General features: G+C 47.5%; 1 protein-coding gene across 1 annotated transcript; it reads left to right on the forward strand.

The window, feature by feature from the left end:
* Positions 1-1,808: 1,808 nt before the first annotated feature.
* On the forward strand, positions 1,809-12,539 carry LOC125435061 (lens fiber membrane intrinsic protein-like). Its single transcript, XM_048501074.1, has 5 exons — positions 1,809-1,876; positions 5,756-5,963; positions 8,551-8,697; positions 10,912-11,031; positions 11,918-12,539. Exons 2-5 carry the CDS (start codon positions 5,798-5,800, stop codon positions 11,956-11,958), a joined length of 474 nt encoding a protein of 157 aa, XP_048357031.1. The 5' UTR covers positions 1,809-1,876; positions 5,756-5,797; the 3' UTR covers positions 11,959-12,539.
* The last annotated feature ends 5,597 nt before the right edge of the window (positions 12,540-18,136 follow it).

The following is an 18,136-nucleotide window of genomic DNA, read 5'->3' on the forward strand; positions in this document are numbered from 1 at the left end:
AACAAGGTGCCAGTCTATTAAAAACAGGGTCCCTTGGTCCACCACAGGTCAGTCTAGAAACACAGGTGGGGAACTCCTGGAGATTTTGGAAGTGGATCCTGGAAAGGACAGGGACATCAATGGGGTACAATGCCACATAGCCCACCCTCCAAAACATCCATTTTTTCCAGAGAAACTGATCCCTGTAGTCTGGAGGTGAGCTGCATTCCCAGGGGATCCCCCGATTCCACCTGGAAACTGACATCACTGAAGAAAAGCTACTTCCTTCTCTTCAGTTTAATGGCTGCAGATAGGGTAACCTATCTCAAGGTGGGACCTGGAGTTCTGGAATTACTACTGAGCTCCAGTCTACAGAATGCATTCCCCTAAAGAAAGAGCAGCTTTGGGGGCAAACTATATGGTACATCATACATTCTAGAGGAGTATTCTGGGAAGCAGGCAGCAACATGAAACAGTATCACTTCCAGCTTGTACCCTCGATAGAGCCTACTACAAAGATGGGTGAATTCCTTAACTATTGTGACATCACTTCTGGGTGCAAACCAGGTGACATCACATGATACCATTTCCCATCCACCTTTTCATTCCAGTTGGAATGAAGGGCCCCAGGATCAAGAGTCTGCCTACAAATGGCAAGTCCAGGGTACAAACTGCAGGCCTGTGAGGAATTGCAGGAGAGATGAGCTTGGGAATTTTCACCCCTCTAGGACACTATAAGAATGTGGTCAACCTGGTTTCCCCACCACACCTTTCCACACTTTAACTGACTCTCAGTTGCTGTTATCATGTCAGTCCCCCTATAGTATATTAGTCCTCTTAAGATAAGGTGACCAGACGTCCCGCTTTTGGCGGGACAGTCCCGCCTTACACCAATCTGTCCCGTGTCCTGCGGGGTTTTGTACCTGTCTCGATTTTGCCTTTTGGGGCACTCCCGTTTCCTGCCCTGTCACAGGGCGGGAAACAGTGTAGCGCCCCAGAAGGCAGTGAGGCAGCCTCCCGCCCACGCAGCTGCAGGAGCGCACTGCCTTTTGGGGCGCTCCTCGGTTTCCCGCCCTGTCACAAGGTGGGAATCTGGGGAGTGCCCCCAAAGGCAGTGCGCTCCTGCGGCCGCGCGCGCACCCACCCCCGTCCCGGTTTTACAAGGTGACAATCTGGTCACCTTATCTTAAGACCATGTCTTTGTGTGAGTGTGAGTGTGAGTTAATGAGTGTCTCTGGTAAATTTGCAAAACCACATTTTTATACATGCCATTTGCGCAAATGTGTTCCTGGAATCCCTATAAGAGACACCAAGATGAGGTTTATGAGAGTGTAGCTTTTAATTTCTAGCTTTTAAACAATGTCTAGCTTTTAAACAATTTCTAGCTTTTAAACAATCTGTACTGTCCATCTTATATCAAGCCTATTTAAACATAAAAATTTCTTTTTATTCATATATTATTTCCATACAGCGCCCAAAAAACACAGAACCTCATCCTGTGTCTGTGGATAGTTAGTGTCTGCCCTCCTGATCAATAACCATGTTACTTTAAGATATATTTGGACATCAGCATGCTTCTCCCTGTTCAACCTGTATATGTTATGTGTGACAGATACCAGGGACAGTGAAAAAGACACAAATCACCTTAATAACAGTGTGTCACACAATTAAAAAAGCAGTCCTAAACAGGATGGCACAGGCTCCTCTCTAGATCTTTTCAGGGGGCTTACACCCAGGAAAACTGTCTTTACAATTGTACTGTTCTAAGCTGAACAGTGTGGGGCGGAGCCAATCCTGCCCATCCCAGATAAAAGCCTCCGTTGTGGGTTGTGAGTGGTTATAGCACAACACCCTGGGCTGTGTCTTTTGAAAAACAGAAGAAGTGCTTCTGGATCAGGTAAGAAGATGCATGTTCATATTACTCTGGATAGGAAAGCAATGTTTCTCACTGGCAGGCAAATGTTGAGACTGTGCAAAATGAAAATTAAGGAAGAGACAGCTAAAGGCAAGTGTATGAAGATACTGCTTGGCATCAGACTAAAGCTGGGAAAAAATCAGAATTTTTCTTGAGAACTCTTCTCATTCTTTGTTTTATGACTTATTTCACTGCACAGTACTTTCCTCCTTTTCTTTAACCCAATTTTTTTTTAAATTAAAAAGTTGCAGACATCCCTCCCCTTGCCCCCCAATCAAGGAGTTAAGGGTTCTTTTGACTTTGGGTGGTTGCAGTATCTTCTGTCCAAAAGAAAAATGGGGTATTTCTGTTGGTTTGGGGGTATCACTCCTTACCTGGGGGTGAGTTACAGCTTTCACAAGGGTCTGACCATCTCACTCCCTCAGGAGTGGAACTGACAACTCTGGTTGCCCGTTTTCGTCTTCTGAATCTCAGCACTGAAAAGCTTCTCTTATAGGTGGCCCAAAACCAGTGGTGGGATTCAAATAATTTAACAACTGGTTCCAAAAGGACACAGTAGTGGATTACAACCAGTTCTCTGAACTAGACAAAAAATTAGCTACTGGTTCTACTGAACTGGTGCAAACAGGCTGAATCCCACCACTGCCTCAAACTCCTTGATAATCAGAACAGGGTAATGCAGACGTTCCTAATAGATGCCACTGCATTGTAGGGATTCAATGGTTGGACTAAATTCTCAGGGGACAACAATCCCCTGTTCAAAATAAAGATGACAGGAGATTCATGAATTCATCTGCCACTTCCCGGATCATCTTTGTTCTAGAATGATCCTCTTGGGTCCAGATAGGCATCAGGACTCAAAGGGAGCATTCTAGAACAATGATGGTCCAGGAGATGGCAGATGAATTCACAAATCTCCTGTCATCTTTCTCCTGAACAGGTTATAGACAATACAACATGTTCTGGGACAAGTAGGGGACATAGCAGCCATTTTACAGCAGAAATGTCCTCCCTAAAAAATTCAACAGTACCCTGATCCATCTTGGGATCACAGCATAGGGAAAAAGAGGGGCCCCTTCCACCTCTCCAAACCAGTGTGGCCTCTCCAAACCAGTGTGGCAGTGTGGCCTTTGCCAGTCCACTGAGCAGCTTCTCCCCGGGTGGCAATGGCCATTGGGAGTGCAGGACACACAGGGCTTTGGTTCCTGTGCGTCCTGCACAATAGTTGGCTAAGCGTTCTTCATCGGACGTTCAAACCCTTAGTCAATTATGTATATCAATATTTTTATGAAAACCTTTGTTTTCTATTTATTAATTAAAAAACCTGCCATGTGCCAAATTCTTTCAGTTTTGACATTAGAAAACTCAACTCCTTTTCAGGTCTTTTCCGAAACCAACACCAAATCATCTGCAAGGCTCTTAATTTTAGAGAGCCAGTAAAGTGTAGTAGCTGAGAGGCGTATTCTGATTTGAAGAACTGGGTTTGATTCTCCTCTACTCCCACTCTTCCACATGAGTGATGGACTCTAATCTGGTCAACTAGGTTTGTTTCCTCACTCCTGCACATGAAGCCTGTTGGGTGACTTTGGCCTAGTCACAGAACATTATTCAATAATGATATTGGTCTATCGTTTTTTGTAAAAACATTAAGTCTTGTTCTTCCTTAGGTATTAACATTATATCAGTCTCTTCCATGACTCTGGTATCTTTCTTCCTTGCAAGATGGAGTTCATTGTATTTTGTAAAGGTTGTAAAATTTCATCCTCAAAATACTTACCATAGATCCCCAGTAGACCATCTGTGAACCAGGAGTTTCCTGGGTTAATTTTTTTTATAGCCTCCATCACTTCTCTTATTGGTTGTGGTGGGTTTTCTGGGCTGTGTGGCCATGCTCTGGTAAATCTTGTTCCTAACGTTTTGCCTGAATCTGTGGCTGGCATATTCAGAGGTGTATCACAGAGGGAAGTCTGTTACACCCCGTGTCTAGTGAGAAGGGAATGTTTAGTAAGGTATATATTGTCCATGTCCCAGGGTGGGGAACCAGTCAGTAGGTGTTTAGCTGGAACTTGCTATGTAAAGCTATGGTTAATAGTATTGTACTGCGGGTGGGGTTTTTCAGTCCAGGGAGTGATTCACTAAGAATATATATATATATATATAAACCTTTATTAGGCATAGAATCCATATAACAGCCAACATTGTCCAAACAAGTATCCCATACATGAGGACCATCGCAGGTAATCATTTCAAAGTTTCCATAAGGAACCTAGCTACAGAAGTTAAAATCTCGGAGGCAGAATTGTTTAATAGGAACGTAATCTTCCCCACAGTAGAGTATTCATTAAAGATTACAGGACAAAGAGCAAAAAGTCTGGTCCTAGATCCCTCGTATTTGGGGCAGTCGAGCAATATATGTTCCTTGGTTTGAATTGCCGTGGTACAATGGGGACATTTAGAAATCAAATACAAATACAAAACCTTTAATGGCATATAAAGAGTGGTAAAATACAGATTATGTTAAAACCAATTGACTAAAATTTACACAAAGGTTTCACTCTTGATCCAAGTGCCTTTGTTAAAAACCTGGCAACTGATTCAGTAGTGTGGGGATGATGGTCCTAATTGGAGGTGTGAAACTAATGGCTTGTAATACAGATCTCACACAAAGGAGAATTTCTTCAAGATGGCCTCGAGAAAAAGCAACCGATATTTCCGCTCTTGCAGGTCGATTTTTCGGAACCTTCCTTGTAGCATAGAGCAAGGGAAGGAGTTACATCGAGCCCTAGTGATTATCCATCTATGCTTGGGCTCCTGAAGTAAACTCAAATAATCTGCCATATGATTGATTTTAAATTTGACGTTAAAAAAGAGGGGAGAGCAATTGCTTCTCGCCTTATCACAGCAGAACAGAGCTCTTGATCTAGTAGTAAAGCCTTTTTTAATTGAGAGAAGATTTGAGGAGCAGGCAGCAGCATTTGCAAGGCTTCCCAAGGAAAATCCAGGGGAAAGTATTTTAGTTTCCACTGCCCGCCACTGCATAGATTCATGAAGCTGAGGAGGGATAAGATATATAAGACATCAGTATCTGAGTTAAAGCACAGAGCCGGTTAAAACTTCAAGGTAACCAGCCGGGCTTTTGTAGCCAGGAGATGTTGTCGGGCTCCCAGACAGAGTGCGGTATATGGAATACAATGTGGCACTCCAAATATTTTATATAGAAAAGCTGACTGAATCCTCTCAACGTTATGATTCCAAGCATTGATCCACAAGGGGATCCCATACAACAATTGAGGAATAACTTTCATATTGAAAACTTTCACTGCGGCGGGAATAAACCTGTTACATTTTGTAAAAAAGAAATTCTCAACTCCCGCCACAGTAGCTCTACAAGCTTTCGTAGCTAGGTCTCTATGTTTGGACCAATGGGCTTTGTGGTGAAAAACAACAGGGAGTGATTCACATTTGCATTCCCTGCAGCCGCAACAGTCTTAGTGAATGGAAACCCTGTGTCTGGGTGGAGTCCATTGTCCATGAACTTAGCATGCTTCTCTTATTGTTATAGTGTAACTTATTGTTAACAACTTCTCTTATTGTTATAGCATAATGGAAACAAGTCCAAGCCCATTCATTTCAATAGGTTTGGACTGGAGTAACTCTACATAGGACTGCACTGTTAAGAAGGTTGTGTTCTGGTGGGGAATCAGATGAGGAGGCAGGGCGAGGAGCAGACACAGTTCATACGTTGCTGAGAAGCCTCCATTTAAGCTAATCCTGTCTGTTTGCACCCTTTTGCTTTTTGAGGGTACTGAGCATCCCTGTGCAAGCTGACCATGGCTAACATCATCCTCTCCTCCTTTCAAGGTTCATCTCAACTCTACTGTCCAGACCAGACAATTTCCCAAGATGCGTGCACTGCAGTTTGCCACTGCTATTCTTGCTTCCATCAGCCTCGGGCTGCTCCTTGCTGCCCTGGCCTCACGCGACTGGGTGATCTTCGGCTCCAGCCACATAGGATTGTGGCAAATTTGCAATGGCAACATCTGTCAGGCTTATGGGGCTATTTTTCCAGGTGAGCATTTACTTGTCTTGGAAAAGGGTGACTAGGGGCTACTGATGATCTGATCTATTATGCAAATTAAAATAACACTGACCGTTTCCACACGGCCATGATGGGGATTGGGGCGGTGTACACAATGCCGACCCAACCCTCCTGGGACCGTTCACACGAATGGTCCCAGAAACCACTGGGAAGCCGGCGCCGCTGAGCGTCGTCGCCTGGTTGACCTACCGTCTCTGCGGCCGTCCGGCACGTCGCCGAGGCCTGGGGACATGCCCCCCTGCCCTGCGTGACCGGTCACAGGGGGGAGGGATGGCGCCTTCGAGCCGCTGCCATTTGCACGGCAGCGGCTCAAAGCCGCCGTTTTCCATAAACCTCGCTGGGGAAGCAAGGTCGGAAAACGGCAGCTTCGCGCCGCTCGGGAGGCACGAGGGTGGCGCGGCTGCGCAGCAGCTGCGCCCTCTGTGCGAACAGCTCCCTGGGGATGGCATTTTTGCTGTTTCCAGGGCGCTGTTTATGGCCCGTGCGGAAAGGGCCACTGTTTCAGTAGCTGCTGCCCCCACAGGGTTTATTTTATTTTCTCTCATCCATTTCCCAGCATTTTATTTTAAAAATATCTCCCTTCTCCTCTGTGCTTGGGCTTCCTCTGGGTATGCTTGGCTTCACCGCTTATGTCAGTCATTTTGTGGCTGCCAAAGGTGCCCACAGGGTAAACAAAAAGTTGAGGACCGGAGGTGACACTCAGACCCCTTCTGCACATGCAAAATAATGCATTTTCAAACCACTTTCACAACTGTTTGCAAGTGGATTTTGCTATTCTGCACAGCTTCAAAGAGCATTGAAAGCAGTTTGAAAGCGCATTATTCTGCATGTGCGGAAGGAGCCTCAGTTACCGCCCAAGAAGAAACTGTACAAGCCCTTCTGTCCACATACTAATATATTTGTGGTGTTCTCAGATAGCTGTTCTTTGTCTTCTTCGCTTAGTGAGCCAGCTCACTAAATGTTTCATGAGTGAGACGAAAAGAGCACCCCCTGACCACTGTGACATTTTCCCGACCTAAAATGGCCCTGAGATGTCACCATTTACTACATCAGGGAAGCTACTTACATGCCAAGAGATTACAAGAAGGCTTCGACAAGACAAGATGTGTGTCCCGGGTTTGCCCCAGGGATATGCATAGCCATTTTCATGGTTAAATTCCCACCCAGAAACTCCTTTGGAATTGCCAGTGGTAGGTTGGTAAATACCTCAGGATTTTGGGGGTGGAACCTGGAGAGGGAAGGATTAGGAGAGGGGAGAGACCTCAGCATGGTAGATTGCCATAAAGTCTACCTTCCAAAATAGCCATTTTCTCCAGGGAGACTAATCTTGGTAATCTAGAGATCATGAAATAGTGGGAGAACCCCAGGTGTCCCCCAATGGCTGGCAACCCTAGCTGTGGAGAACCAATTCTAGACAGGTTCACCCCCGGGGTGCTGTGTGGTTTCCGGGCTGTATGGCCGTGTTCTAGCAGCATTCTCTCCTGACGTTTTGCCTGCCTCTGTGGCTGGCATCTTCAGAGGATCTGATGCCAGCCACAGATGCAGACGAAATGTCAGGATCGAGAATGCTGCTAGAACACGGCCATACAGCCCGGAAACCACACAGCACCCCAGTGATTCCGGCCATGAAAGCCTTCGACAATGCATAGGTTCACCCCTGTTTGGGGGTGGGGGAAGGATGGGATCCTGCCTTCCCCCACTCTGTTTTTTTAACCTAAAATGGCTCTGGTGGTTCTAGATGGAATCTGGTGGTTCTAGATGGAATCAACTAGGCACATGTGCAGAGGCCAGTGAATTAGAGATTTCCAGATTGTGAGGTAAAAACTAGGGCTGGCAATGTCCAGGTAGAACCTGGAGATCTCCTGGAATTATAACTGATCTACAGATTACAGAGATCAGTTCCCTCAGAACTCATGCCTGCTTTGTAATGCGGACTCTATGGTATTATTCTGAATGGAGGTCCCTTTCTTCCCCAAACCTTGTCCTCCTGAGGATCCACCCCAAATCTTCCACCAGTCCAGAGGCGGCAAAACTCACACACCTAAATATACTAGGCTGCAATTGTACATATCTAATTGCTAGATCTTTAATGGCCTCTATCTTGTGGTGGCATAAGAGAGATAAACTAAGGATGAGATGGAACAGATAACTGTAGGAACTGTGCATACAGAATGATCTCTAAAAAGCTGAAAATTAAAAACACTTGTGAAATAAACGTAGAGCAACCTTGCTACAGAATTTCTGGTAGTTGCTAGAGCTACCCTTTTCACTTCTAGATAGCTCTAGGAACAGCAAAGAACTCTATGGTGAAAACATGTGCTAAATAGCCTCCCTCCCCACAATTGCCAGGCACTTGTGTATGGCACTGCCTGGCAACCCCAGGGGAGGTTGGAGGCCACTGTTGGTGCAGCTATTTGCAAGGAAATGTGAAACAAATCCTACCACCAGATCTGCCCCATGGCAACCAGCAACAAGTTTAGTTTGTGACATCCTGTACTTTTTACTCATTGATACATATGATCACCTTCCCTTTTCTTTCTTTTCTTATTCCATTTAGTCGATCTTCATGCCATTCGATTCTTCCTGATGGTGGGGATGTTAGCTGGTGCAACCTCCTTCTTATATCTCTGGGCCTTTACTTGTAATCAATCCATTGGATCCGTCTCGATGGCCAAGATTGCAGGCATTACCAGCTTGGTAGCAGGTATCCTACTATATGAAAGCCCAGTATGTTTCAGACAACTTACTCTGATGGGAAGTGTAGTCCATGAGCATCAGGGAGGGCCAGACCCCTGTGTCTTCCAAATGTTCATGAACTACACTTCCCATCAGCCCCTGCTTTGGGAAACATAACTGAGCATGAGTGATTGCAACACTCAGTTCTCCAAGTTGCTGGGGCTGCTGGGAATTGTACAGCATTACCATCTGGGAGGCACAGGGGTCTGGTCTTTTGGAATGGCAATACATTATAATTCCCATCAGCCACTGCAACTTGTAGAACCAAAACTGCCAGTTTTGTCAGTTTGTTTACAAAATGCTTTGAACACATTTAAGGGAAGGCAGTGCTCCCACCCCCTGTTATTTCTTTAAGAGAATGACTTGCCAGTCACCCTTTCTTTCTCCTGAATGTATCATGAAAACAATTCCAGGGATTTCAAATAGCAATGTGAAAAGAGAGAATGATCTGGGATAGCAGGACACAGAGAGAAAAGTAAGAGAAGGGTTGTCAGAATGGAGAGTGAGAGGCAGGCCCCTTCAGAACATGCAGAATAATGCACTTTCAATCCACTTTCACAATTGTTTGCAAGTGGATGTTTCTGTTCCGCACAGTAAAATCCAGCTGCAAAGTGCATTGAAAGTGAATTGAAAGTGCATCATTCTGCATGTGCGGAAGGGGCCACAGAGAACAAGAGGGAGAACAGAAGAAAAATAGGGCCCTCACTCGCTAGACTAGAGCCTGTTGTATTTTTTCACACAATGGGCTTTACTGCCAGTTTCATAATATTAGACTTCAGTCAACAAATGGCCAGTGGATTCAGGACATTCTCACACAGCATTTGTGTGTGTGTGTGTGTTTGTGGGTGTGCATGTACTATCAAGTCATAGCTGACTTATGGCAACCCTGTAGGATTTTCAAGGCAAGAGACATTCAGAGGTGGTTTGCCATTGTCTCTGCATCACAGCCCTAATATTGTAGGAGGCCCATCCAAATACTAACAGGGCAAACCCTGTGTAGCTTCTGAGATCAGGGCCTTCACACAGCGTAGACACCAAAGATCTCTTGTCATGATTTCCTGAATTCCCAGATCTCATTAAGAGAGAGCTCTGTTACTTGTAGAGTTATAAGAAGAGATCTGTACCCAGAGGTGTACTGGGGGAAATCACGCCTGGAGACAAATTGTCTCTGGGTGCCCCCTACACCTGGGGGTGGGGCTCTGCCCTCTGGATGTGACTCTCCCTTGCTCCTGGCTCCCAGGAGGCAGCCAGCAGTCCCTTCTGCCCTCCCTTCTGGGGAGGCCAGAAGCAACTGCCATCTCTCAGCCTCTGAGAGCTGCTTTTATAAGCACTGAGACAAGGGGCGGGGCTCAGGGGGCAGGGCCATACCTCTCCAAGCACCACACCCAGCCTCAGTGCTTATAAAAGCAAGTCTCGGAGGCCGAGGGATGGCAGTCGCTTCTGGCAAAAGGGGGGATCAAGGGGGGTGGCGGTAGCCGGGAGACTTCGACCCTGCCCTTGTCAATGATGACATGGGTGGGGTCGAAGGCGCCCAAAGACAACAAGACAGCAGGACTTCCTGCTGCCTTGCTGTCTTCCTGGTCATGTGGGGGGGGGCAATTTTTTGCCCCCCACATGACCAGATTAGTGGCGCCTGGGGACAGAGGGTACCCCTCGTCCCCAGGCAAATATGCCACTGTCTGTACCATACTTTTCCCTTTATAACTGTGAGTAAAAGAGCTAGAGACTTAATTTTTAAAAGGTGAATGCTGGAAATTCAAAGGCTGCGGGCTTTAGGCATTGAATATTAGTGTGCACATTCTCTTTAGGCACTGAATATTAGTGTGCAATTATCAGAATCCTCTGATGGCAAGGTGCAACAGCTGCAGGCCAATAGCACTCCACTGCAGTGTTTGGAAGAACTACAATTCAGCAGCCTAGCAAACAGCCGCAAACAGTTTGTCAATCAGTCAAAGCAATGCTCGAAAAATTGGCTTTCAGAAGACCAGAGAAAAAGACAGGTGTTCGCGCTAGATGGGCATTAGGTCAAATCCAGGTGAAATGTTCTTTGGGGTTTTGCAGTTGTTCTCTAGACATCCAGCATATCTTTCAATTAGGTCTGCTCTCTAGCAAGGGTGGCCTGGGATCTGTATAGGAACAAGTAGATCCCAAGGGATATTAATATCTCTGTTTCCATTCCCAGGTTTTTGTGCTCTGATTGCCATGTCCGTTTTCACAGGAGTGAACAATAGTGCTTTCATGAGGAACTATGGATGGTCCTTCGCTGTAGGCTGGGCCTCTGCCCCTCTGTTCTTGATAACTGGTGAGTATGTGCCGAACAGGGATTTCCCCAACATGCCACACACTTACTGGACCTTTCTGATATGTTTCACAACATAATTGAGCTTCAACATCAAGGAGTCCTCCTAAGAATACAACACTAATGCTGCACGTGGGCCCCTTCCACACATGCAGAATAATGCACTTTCAATCCACTTTCACAATTGTTTGCAAGTGGATTTTGCTATTCAGCACAGTAAAATCCAGCTGCATTGAAAGTGGATTGAAAGTGCATTATTCTGCATGTGCGGAAAAGGCCTTGGAGGTGAATCCTTCTCTGTGCAAACAGAGCTGAGGCTAGTGTCACGCTAGGGCATCACTTCTGGGAGAATGGCAGAAACGATGTAGTGTAGTTCTAGGAATCACTGAAAATTCTATGGTTTCCAATCTCACCTTAAAAAAAATAGTTTTCTCCTGCTGCTGTTTGAAGTGGTGGTGGGCACAGAGAGCTGCCAGCTGGTGATCTTCTGTCATAGCAGAAGGCTTGGCAGACCTATGGGGGTATTCCTCACCACCCACACACCAAATAGCCATAATTAAGACTAGCCTATAATGTTCAGAAGGCAATGGATTCTTCACTGAAACTCACGGATGTCTCAGGTTTAGTAGTGGGTATTAGCAGGTTTGAGACACTTCCGGTTATCTCTGGGACAATTTTATATCTTGGGAAAATATGTTTCAGAACCCACCAAAGGTGTGTAAATTTGCAAGACCTGAATAGGTCATGGACTACCAGCTTGGTGGATCAGAGGATGATTCCTGGGACATGAAGGAGGAGGTACCTGCGGGTTGGAGGCCCAGATGCTTCAGGTGATGCTCCATTCTACTTCATCTTCCACCCCAATCACATTACTTTTGTCTCTGCACAGGTGGGCTCGCTTTCTATATGCATAAGGGAAGAGAAATGTGAACTCGGACAGAAACCACTCTGCCTTTGAGGTGACATCCAGATCTGTGTTGGGAGCATGGGGCTCTAGTGGAGCCTGCATTGGGACAGATTGGACCTGGATCAGCCTCTGCTTTTGAAGGCAAAAACCTGGGTCTGAATTCAAACTGAGACGTCCTTCTCATCCTCTTTGCCCATTATTGCCTGTATTGCCCACAAGCTATTTGAGGAAAGAACGCTTGTTTGTCTGAATGTGTTTCTCTTTCTGGCATTTGAAAAGAACCTGGATTTGGCAGTGTATCATGTTTCCAAAGCTGCATCTCTATCTGCAAGTATTATGACCACCGTACATTGCTCCTGTCTGTCTGTCGCTTTCTCAAGACCCCTGTGTGACTGTCGCATCACACTCTTGTTGGATCGTTGTGAGGACAAAGAAGAAGAGGATTACGAAAGGTTTGCGCTCCGAGGGCCATTTCACAGATTACCCTGAGACAAGGATGGTTTTGCTACTGAGTGTTGATATGCTTACTGAGCACTTCGGAGGTAGAGCGGTCTGTTAAATCGAATAAATAAATAAATAAATAAATAATATTATGCAGCTCTAACCGATCAAGCTTCTAAATAAGTATGCAATAGGCCTGAGCCTTCGGGGAGGGCGGTATACAAATACAATAAATAAATAAATAAATAAATATACAGTTAGGGTTGCTAATTCCGCTTGCTTGCGAAGGCTACAAAGGGTGGGATATGGGGAAGAGAGGAAGCTCAATGTCATAAAAGTCACTATCCAAAGTAGCCATTTTTCTCTGGGGGAACTTATATCTGTGATCTGAAAAGCAGCTGTTGTTCAGGAAATCCCCATTCTCCATCCGGCTGCTCTATATAGAAGACCCTCAGCATATGAGGATTCGTGATTCGCTATTTCACCTATTCATGGTTCCCCACTGTACCATAATCACAATAATTACATTGTTTTGTCGAAGGCTTTCACAGCTGGAATCACTGGGGTGCTGTGTGGTTTCCGGGCTGTATGGCTGTGTTCTAGCAGCATTCTCTCCTGACATTTCGTCTGCATCTGTGGCTGGCATCTTCAGAGGATCAGATCCTAGCGCACCAAGGGATGGCCTGCCACAGCTGCTGGAGGCAGTGGCCGAGTGGGCGTTGCGATTCTCTCGACTCATTGTCCTGGGAGATTTCAATGTCCATGTGGACGCCGCCTCATGTTCAGCAGCGGTGGACCTGGTGTCATCCATGGCGACACTGGGACTCTCCCTATTTAACACCGGCGCCACTCATGAGGCCGGTCACACATTGGATCTGGTCTTTGGGGCAGGGGTGAATATGGTCGTATCCTCTGTTAGCAGAGTGCCATGGTCCGACCATTTTGCCCTGAAGGTCCGGGTGGATTCGCCGCGCCAACCCTGTCTAGGTGACGGACCTATTTATGTCCGCCCGTGGAGACTTATGGAACCAGATGGATTCCTGAATGCTCTGTGGGATCCTGAGCCCCCTGGCACCCTTGATGAGCAGGTGACAGACTGGAATTCCAGACTGTCCGATGCCATCGAGGAGATTGCTCCCAAGCGCCCTCTGCGTCCCCGTTCACGACGGGCTCCTTGGTATACCGGGGAGCTGCGCCAAATGAAACGGGAACTCAGACGGCTAGAGAGAACGTGGAGGAAGTCTCACGACGAAGTGACGCGAACAACTTATAGGACGTTTATGAAGGCCTATGAGTTGGCGATTCGGAGGGCAAAGAATGCCCATTTTTCGTCCTCCCTCGCATCTGCTAGCTCTCGCCCAGCACAATTATTTCGGATCGTTCGATCCCTCACCTCCTTGGTGGAGGGATCTACAAATTCTCAATTGGCTATTGGCTGTGAGGCATTTCAGAGCTTTTTTGCAGATAAAGTCGCGTCCCTCCACCGGGACCTTCCAGCCACACTTGAAACAGTAAGGGAACTCGAGGCTCCTTCGCCGTCTTCGGGTCCAAGTCTGGACCAGTTTTCCCTACTCTGCGAGTCCGATGCTGACAGGGTCCTAGCTGCTGTTAGACCTACTACCTGTCCTCTGGATCTGTGCCCCTCCTGGCTGATAAAAGCTTGCCGGGAGGAGTTACGACCCCACCTGTTGAATATAGTTAACTGCTCCCTTGAGCAAGGAGTATTTCCAGGTGGGTTGAAGGAAGAGCAGTGGTCATACTCTTGAAAAGAACCATCCTTAGATCCTGGTGATCTGGCCAATTACTGCCCGTTCGAATTTGTCGTTTCTGGGGAAGGTAATTGAGAGAGTGGTGTTGGAGCAGCTTCAGGGCTTCCTGGAGGACGCATCGGTGCTCAATCCCTTCCAGTCTGGCTTCCATGCTGGGCATGGGACGGAGACCGTTCTCATCGCCATCACAGATATGCTCCGCATGCAGCTAGTCCGAGGCGGATCGGCGCTGCTAGTGTTGCTCGATCTCACAGCAGCGTTTGATGTGGTCGATCATGACCTTTTGATCCACCGCCTGGCTGCCTCTGGAATACGGGGCACTGTCCTTCAATGGATTGCCTCGTTTCTCCAGGGTCAGGGTCAGCAGGTATGGTGCGGGGATGAGGCTTCCCATAGAGCCCCACTTAGTTGTGGGGTTCCTCAGGGAGCCTTGCTCTCCCCACTTTTATTTAACATCTACATGCGACCCCTTGGTCAGCTGGTGCGGAGTTTTGGGCTGGCCTGTCACCAATATGCGGATGACACCCAGCTCATTCTGTTGATGGAGGGTGGGGGGGCGGCCTCTGCCCCTGCAGCTCTACAGCATTGTTTAGAGTCGGTTGCTGGTTGGTTGAGGCCAGAGTAGGTTAGAAAGCTTAATCCAAGGAAGGCGGAGGTCCTCTGAAAGCTGGGCGGGGGGGAGAGGACCGAGGGGATTTTCAGCCGCCTATTTTGGAGGGGGTTGCGTTGGCCCCGACATCCCTGGTGCGCAGCCTGGGGGTCCGCCTGGACTCTTCACTATCAATGGAGGGCCAGGTGGCCCATGTCACCCGGGTTGCGTTCTTCCACCTTCGCCAGGCACGGCGGCTGGCTCCCTAGCTCTCCCGGTCCGACCTGGCCACTGTGATCCATGCGACTGTCACCTCGAGGTTGGATTACTGTAACTCGCTCTACGCGGGCCTTCCCTTGCGATTAATCCGGAAGTTGAAGCTGGTCCAGAATGCAGCGTGACTTTTTTGATGGCGGTGACTACTCAGATCATACCACCCCTCTGCTATGCCGTTTGCACTGGGTCGCAGTGGAGTTCAGGATTGTTTTCATGGTGTTGGTACTGACCTTTAAGGCCTTACAGCGGCATGGGGCCCTCATACCCTCTGAGTTATCACCCCTTATGTCCCAAAGAGGCAGCTGCATTCGACCTTGTGGGAACTGCTGGTGACCCCTGGCCCCGCGATGATACGGCTGGCCTCGACCCGGGCCAGAGCCTTTACGGCTCTGGCCCCTGCCTGGTGGAATGCTCTACCTCCAGCTGTCCGGGCCCTGCGGGACATTGGTGAGTTCCGCAGGGCCTGCAAGACGGAGCTATTCTACCGGGCTTTGGGAGAGGCCAGCCGTGGTCCTACTGCCCCCCACCGAATCTGAGGCTGCCTGTTTCCATCTTTTTATTTTTGGTTGGGCCTGATCCATTGATAACATCGCGGGCCCTACCTTTCTCCTCCCTTCCTTGGCCTTGGTTTGGGTGCCTGTTTTAAATAATTTTCGTTTTAAAATACTTAGTTATTTAATCTATTTGCTGGATAGGTTTTTAAGGGATTAAGTTTTATAGGCTGATCTGTTGATTTGCTTTGCTGATTTGCTGTTTGTTGGAACAGCCATGTTGTGAGCCGCCTTGAGCCCTTCGGGGATGAGGCGGCCTATAAGTAAGTAAGTAAGTGAGATGGGATGGGATGGGATGGGATGGGATGGATGGATCGATAAACCACACAGCACCCCAATTACATTGTTAATTTTGAATGAAATTTTTTTTGAGGAGGGACGTCTACCAGGGGACAGCAGACCCCTGCCTGCCAGTATTCATGGATTTGGCCATTCACAGTGATTCTTGAAACAGAGCCCATGCAAGTGGTTAGGGTCTACTTGTATGTGTTGGTCAGATACGTGTCTTTGCAAACACCAGTCTGTTGCATTCATCCTGTACATCTTAAGTGGCTTCTGAAAAGGTCTGCTAAAAATGTCATCTTTGAAGTGACCCCCTGTCTAGTCTCGATATTTACTGCTGCTGCAAAATGTTTCAGGACAGATGCCCTGAACCATTCATTCGGGTGTACTTACAGCTCAATCCAGTTCCAGGAGATGTCTGGAGATGGCGCTGTTACTTTACCACCACCTCCAGAAGGCTTCCAAGTGGAGCTGGGAAGCAGGAGAAACCAGAGAATCCCCAGCCGCATGAAAGCTCGTCATAGGGGAAAATGGAGTTATGCCAGACAAATCTTATCTTCCCTACTGCTGGCGTTCCTAGGGCCAAAGCCCAGTTGCAGCCACCTTCAGGAATGCCCCCGGGAATGCCCCCAGTTGCATCATCCTCCACATTAGGCCAATGCAACTCTGGAAGCAGCAACTGGAAGCTGGTCAGGCACCGCAGAGCTCAGTGGTGCTGCTTGCCTACTTTTTGCCCTACCAGCACTTATGCCAGCCAGGAGGGCAAATGAATCAGCGTCCGCTTGTGCCAACCCCAGTGACCATTCAGTTCCCGTCCCCATCTGGATTGGGCTGCCCATAATGTAAACAAGATGTCTTATTGAAAATCAGTACCCCTGGTGTGTTGGTCATCTATGTTTGTGGTCACCACTGAAACAGAAACTATCCAGAAAAGCCATTCCTTACTCCCAAACCGGTTGTCTAATGACATCACCAACTTTGTAGAAAATAATTTTGTGGCTGGTAAATACTGTGCTTGTGTCTCAGAGCCAGTACAGCATAGTGGTTAAGAGCAGTGGACTCTAATCTGTAGATCCCCCACTCTTCCGCATGATGCCTGCCGGGTGACCTCTTAGACCAGTCACAATTCTTTCAGAATCATCTGAAAGGCAGACTATGGCAAATTACCTCTAAAAGTCTCTTGCATTGAAAATGCTATGGGGTCATCACAAGTGAGCACCTTGACAGAAGCTTGACGGCACCTTTCACACACATCTCAATGTCTCCACTGATTTGGGGTTTTTTTTGTTTAACAATGTTTTGTGAGAAACAATACATAAGGGTCATCTGGCAACTGTGAGCCTCGCGTTCTCTTCATGAGCATCTGTCTTTGTATGCATCTGTCAGTGTGATTTCTTTTTGTTACAGATGAATGCAGCCCAGGTAACACCAGTTCAGCCACGAGCTAGAATAGGCCTATTTGTTATAGGGTGTCAGTTTGGACTTCATAGCACTTCTGTTAGGTTGAACTTGAAGACTTTTGAAAGCAGGAATTTAGCATGTGAGGGGGGTGGCGGCAGAAGGGGTTGTGGAGGAGCAACACAAGGTTTGTCAAGTGGGCTTGCCAAAAACAAAGTGAACTTTGTTAGCCACCCAAGGGCGAGACCCCAACCAAACTAATGACACAACACTCTCGTCTGTGGGGCCAAACTGTTATATTGACAAAGGATGCAAAGAAGCATGGGGCACAGCATGGGATCTGATCTGTGCCCTGGGTAGCACGAGTGCCGTCCCCCAGTGCAACGTTCCTCCAACCCGCCTGTTGGAGGAAACCGTTAGCCTTGCGCAGCCACTGTGGAACTCAGCTTGGTGGCAGGCCACTTTCTGAAGAACCATTTTACCACTACGGGGCGCAAGGCACAATAGCCCATGTCTGGATGTTCTGACCCATGGCTTGCTCCACCCCAAACCTCTTAAGGAGGTTCCGCCAAAGAGGGTTAGCTCTGCAGTTCCCCTCACCATCAGACCAGTTCCCATGCGCCAACCGCCAGCTTGGCTATGACAACAAACACATGCATTAACATTGTGGAAGAGGGAGAGGTGGGTGGGAAACTCATTGTCGTTCTTCTCTGGCAGGACGGGCCAAGGGGCCAGGCAAATAGGGTTGGTCGATACCCAGTAAATTCGGTAAATTTTGGATTTGGATGTTTTGGGCATAAAATGATCTGTATGCCCGAATCTGACTCATATCTGATTCGGATATGCCCGAAAATTCAGGTAAATCCAAAAAATTGGGTCTGTTTTAATTGTTCTG

The sequence above is a fragment of the Sphaerodactylus townsendi genome, linkage group LG06 (genome assembly GCF_021028975.2).
Source record: "Sphaerodactylus townsendi isolate TG3544 linkage group LG06, MPM_Stown_v2.3, whole genome shotgun sequence".
NCBI lineage: Eukaryota > Metazoa > Chordata > Lepidosauria > Squamata > Sphaerodactylidae > Sphaerodactylus > Sphaerodactylus townsendi.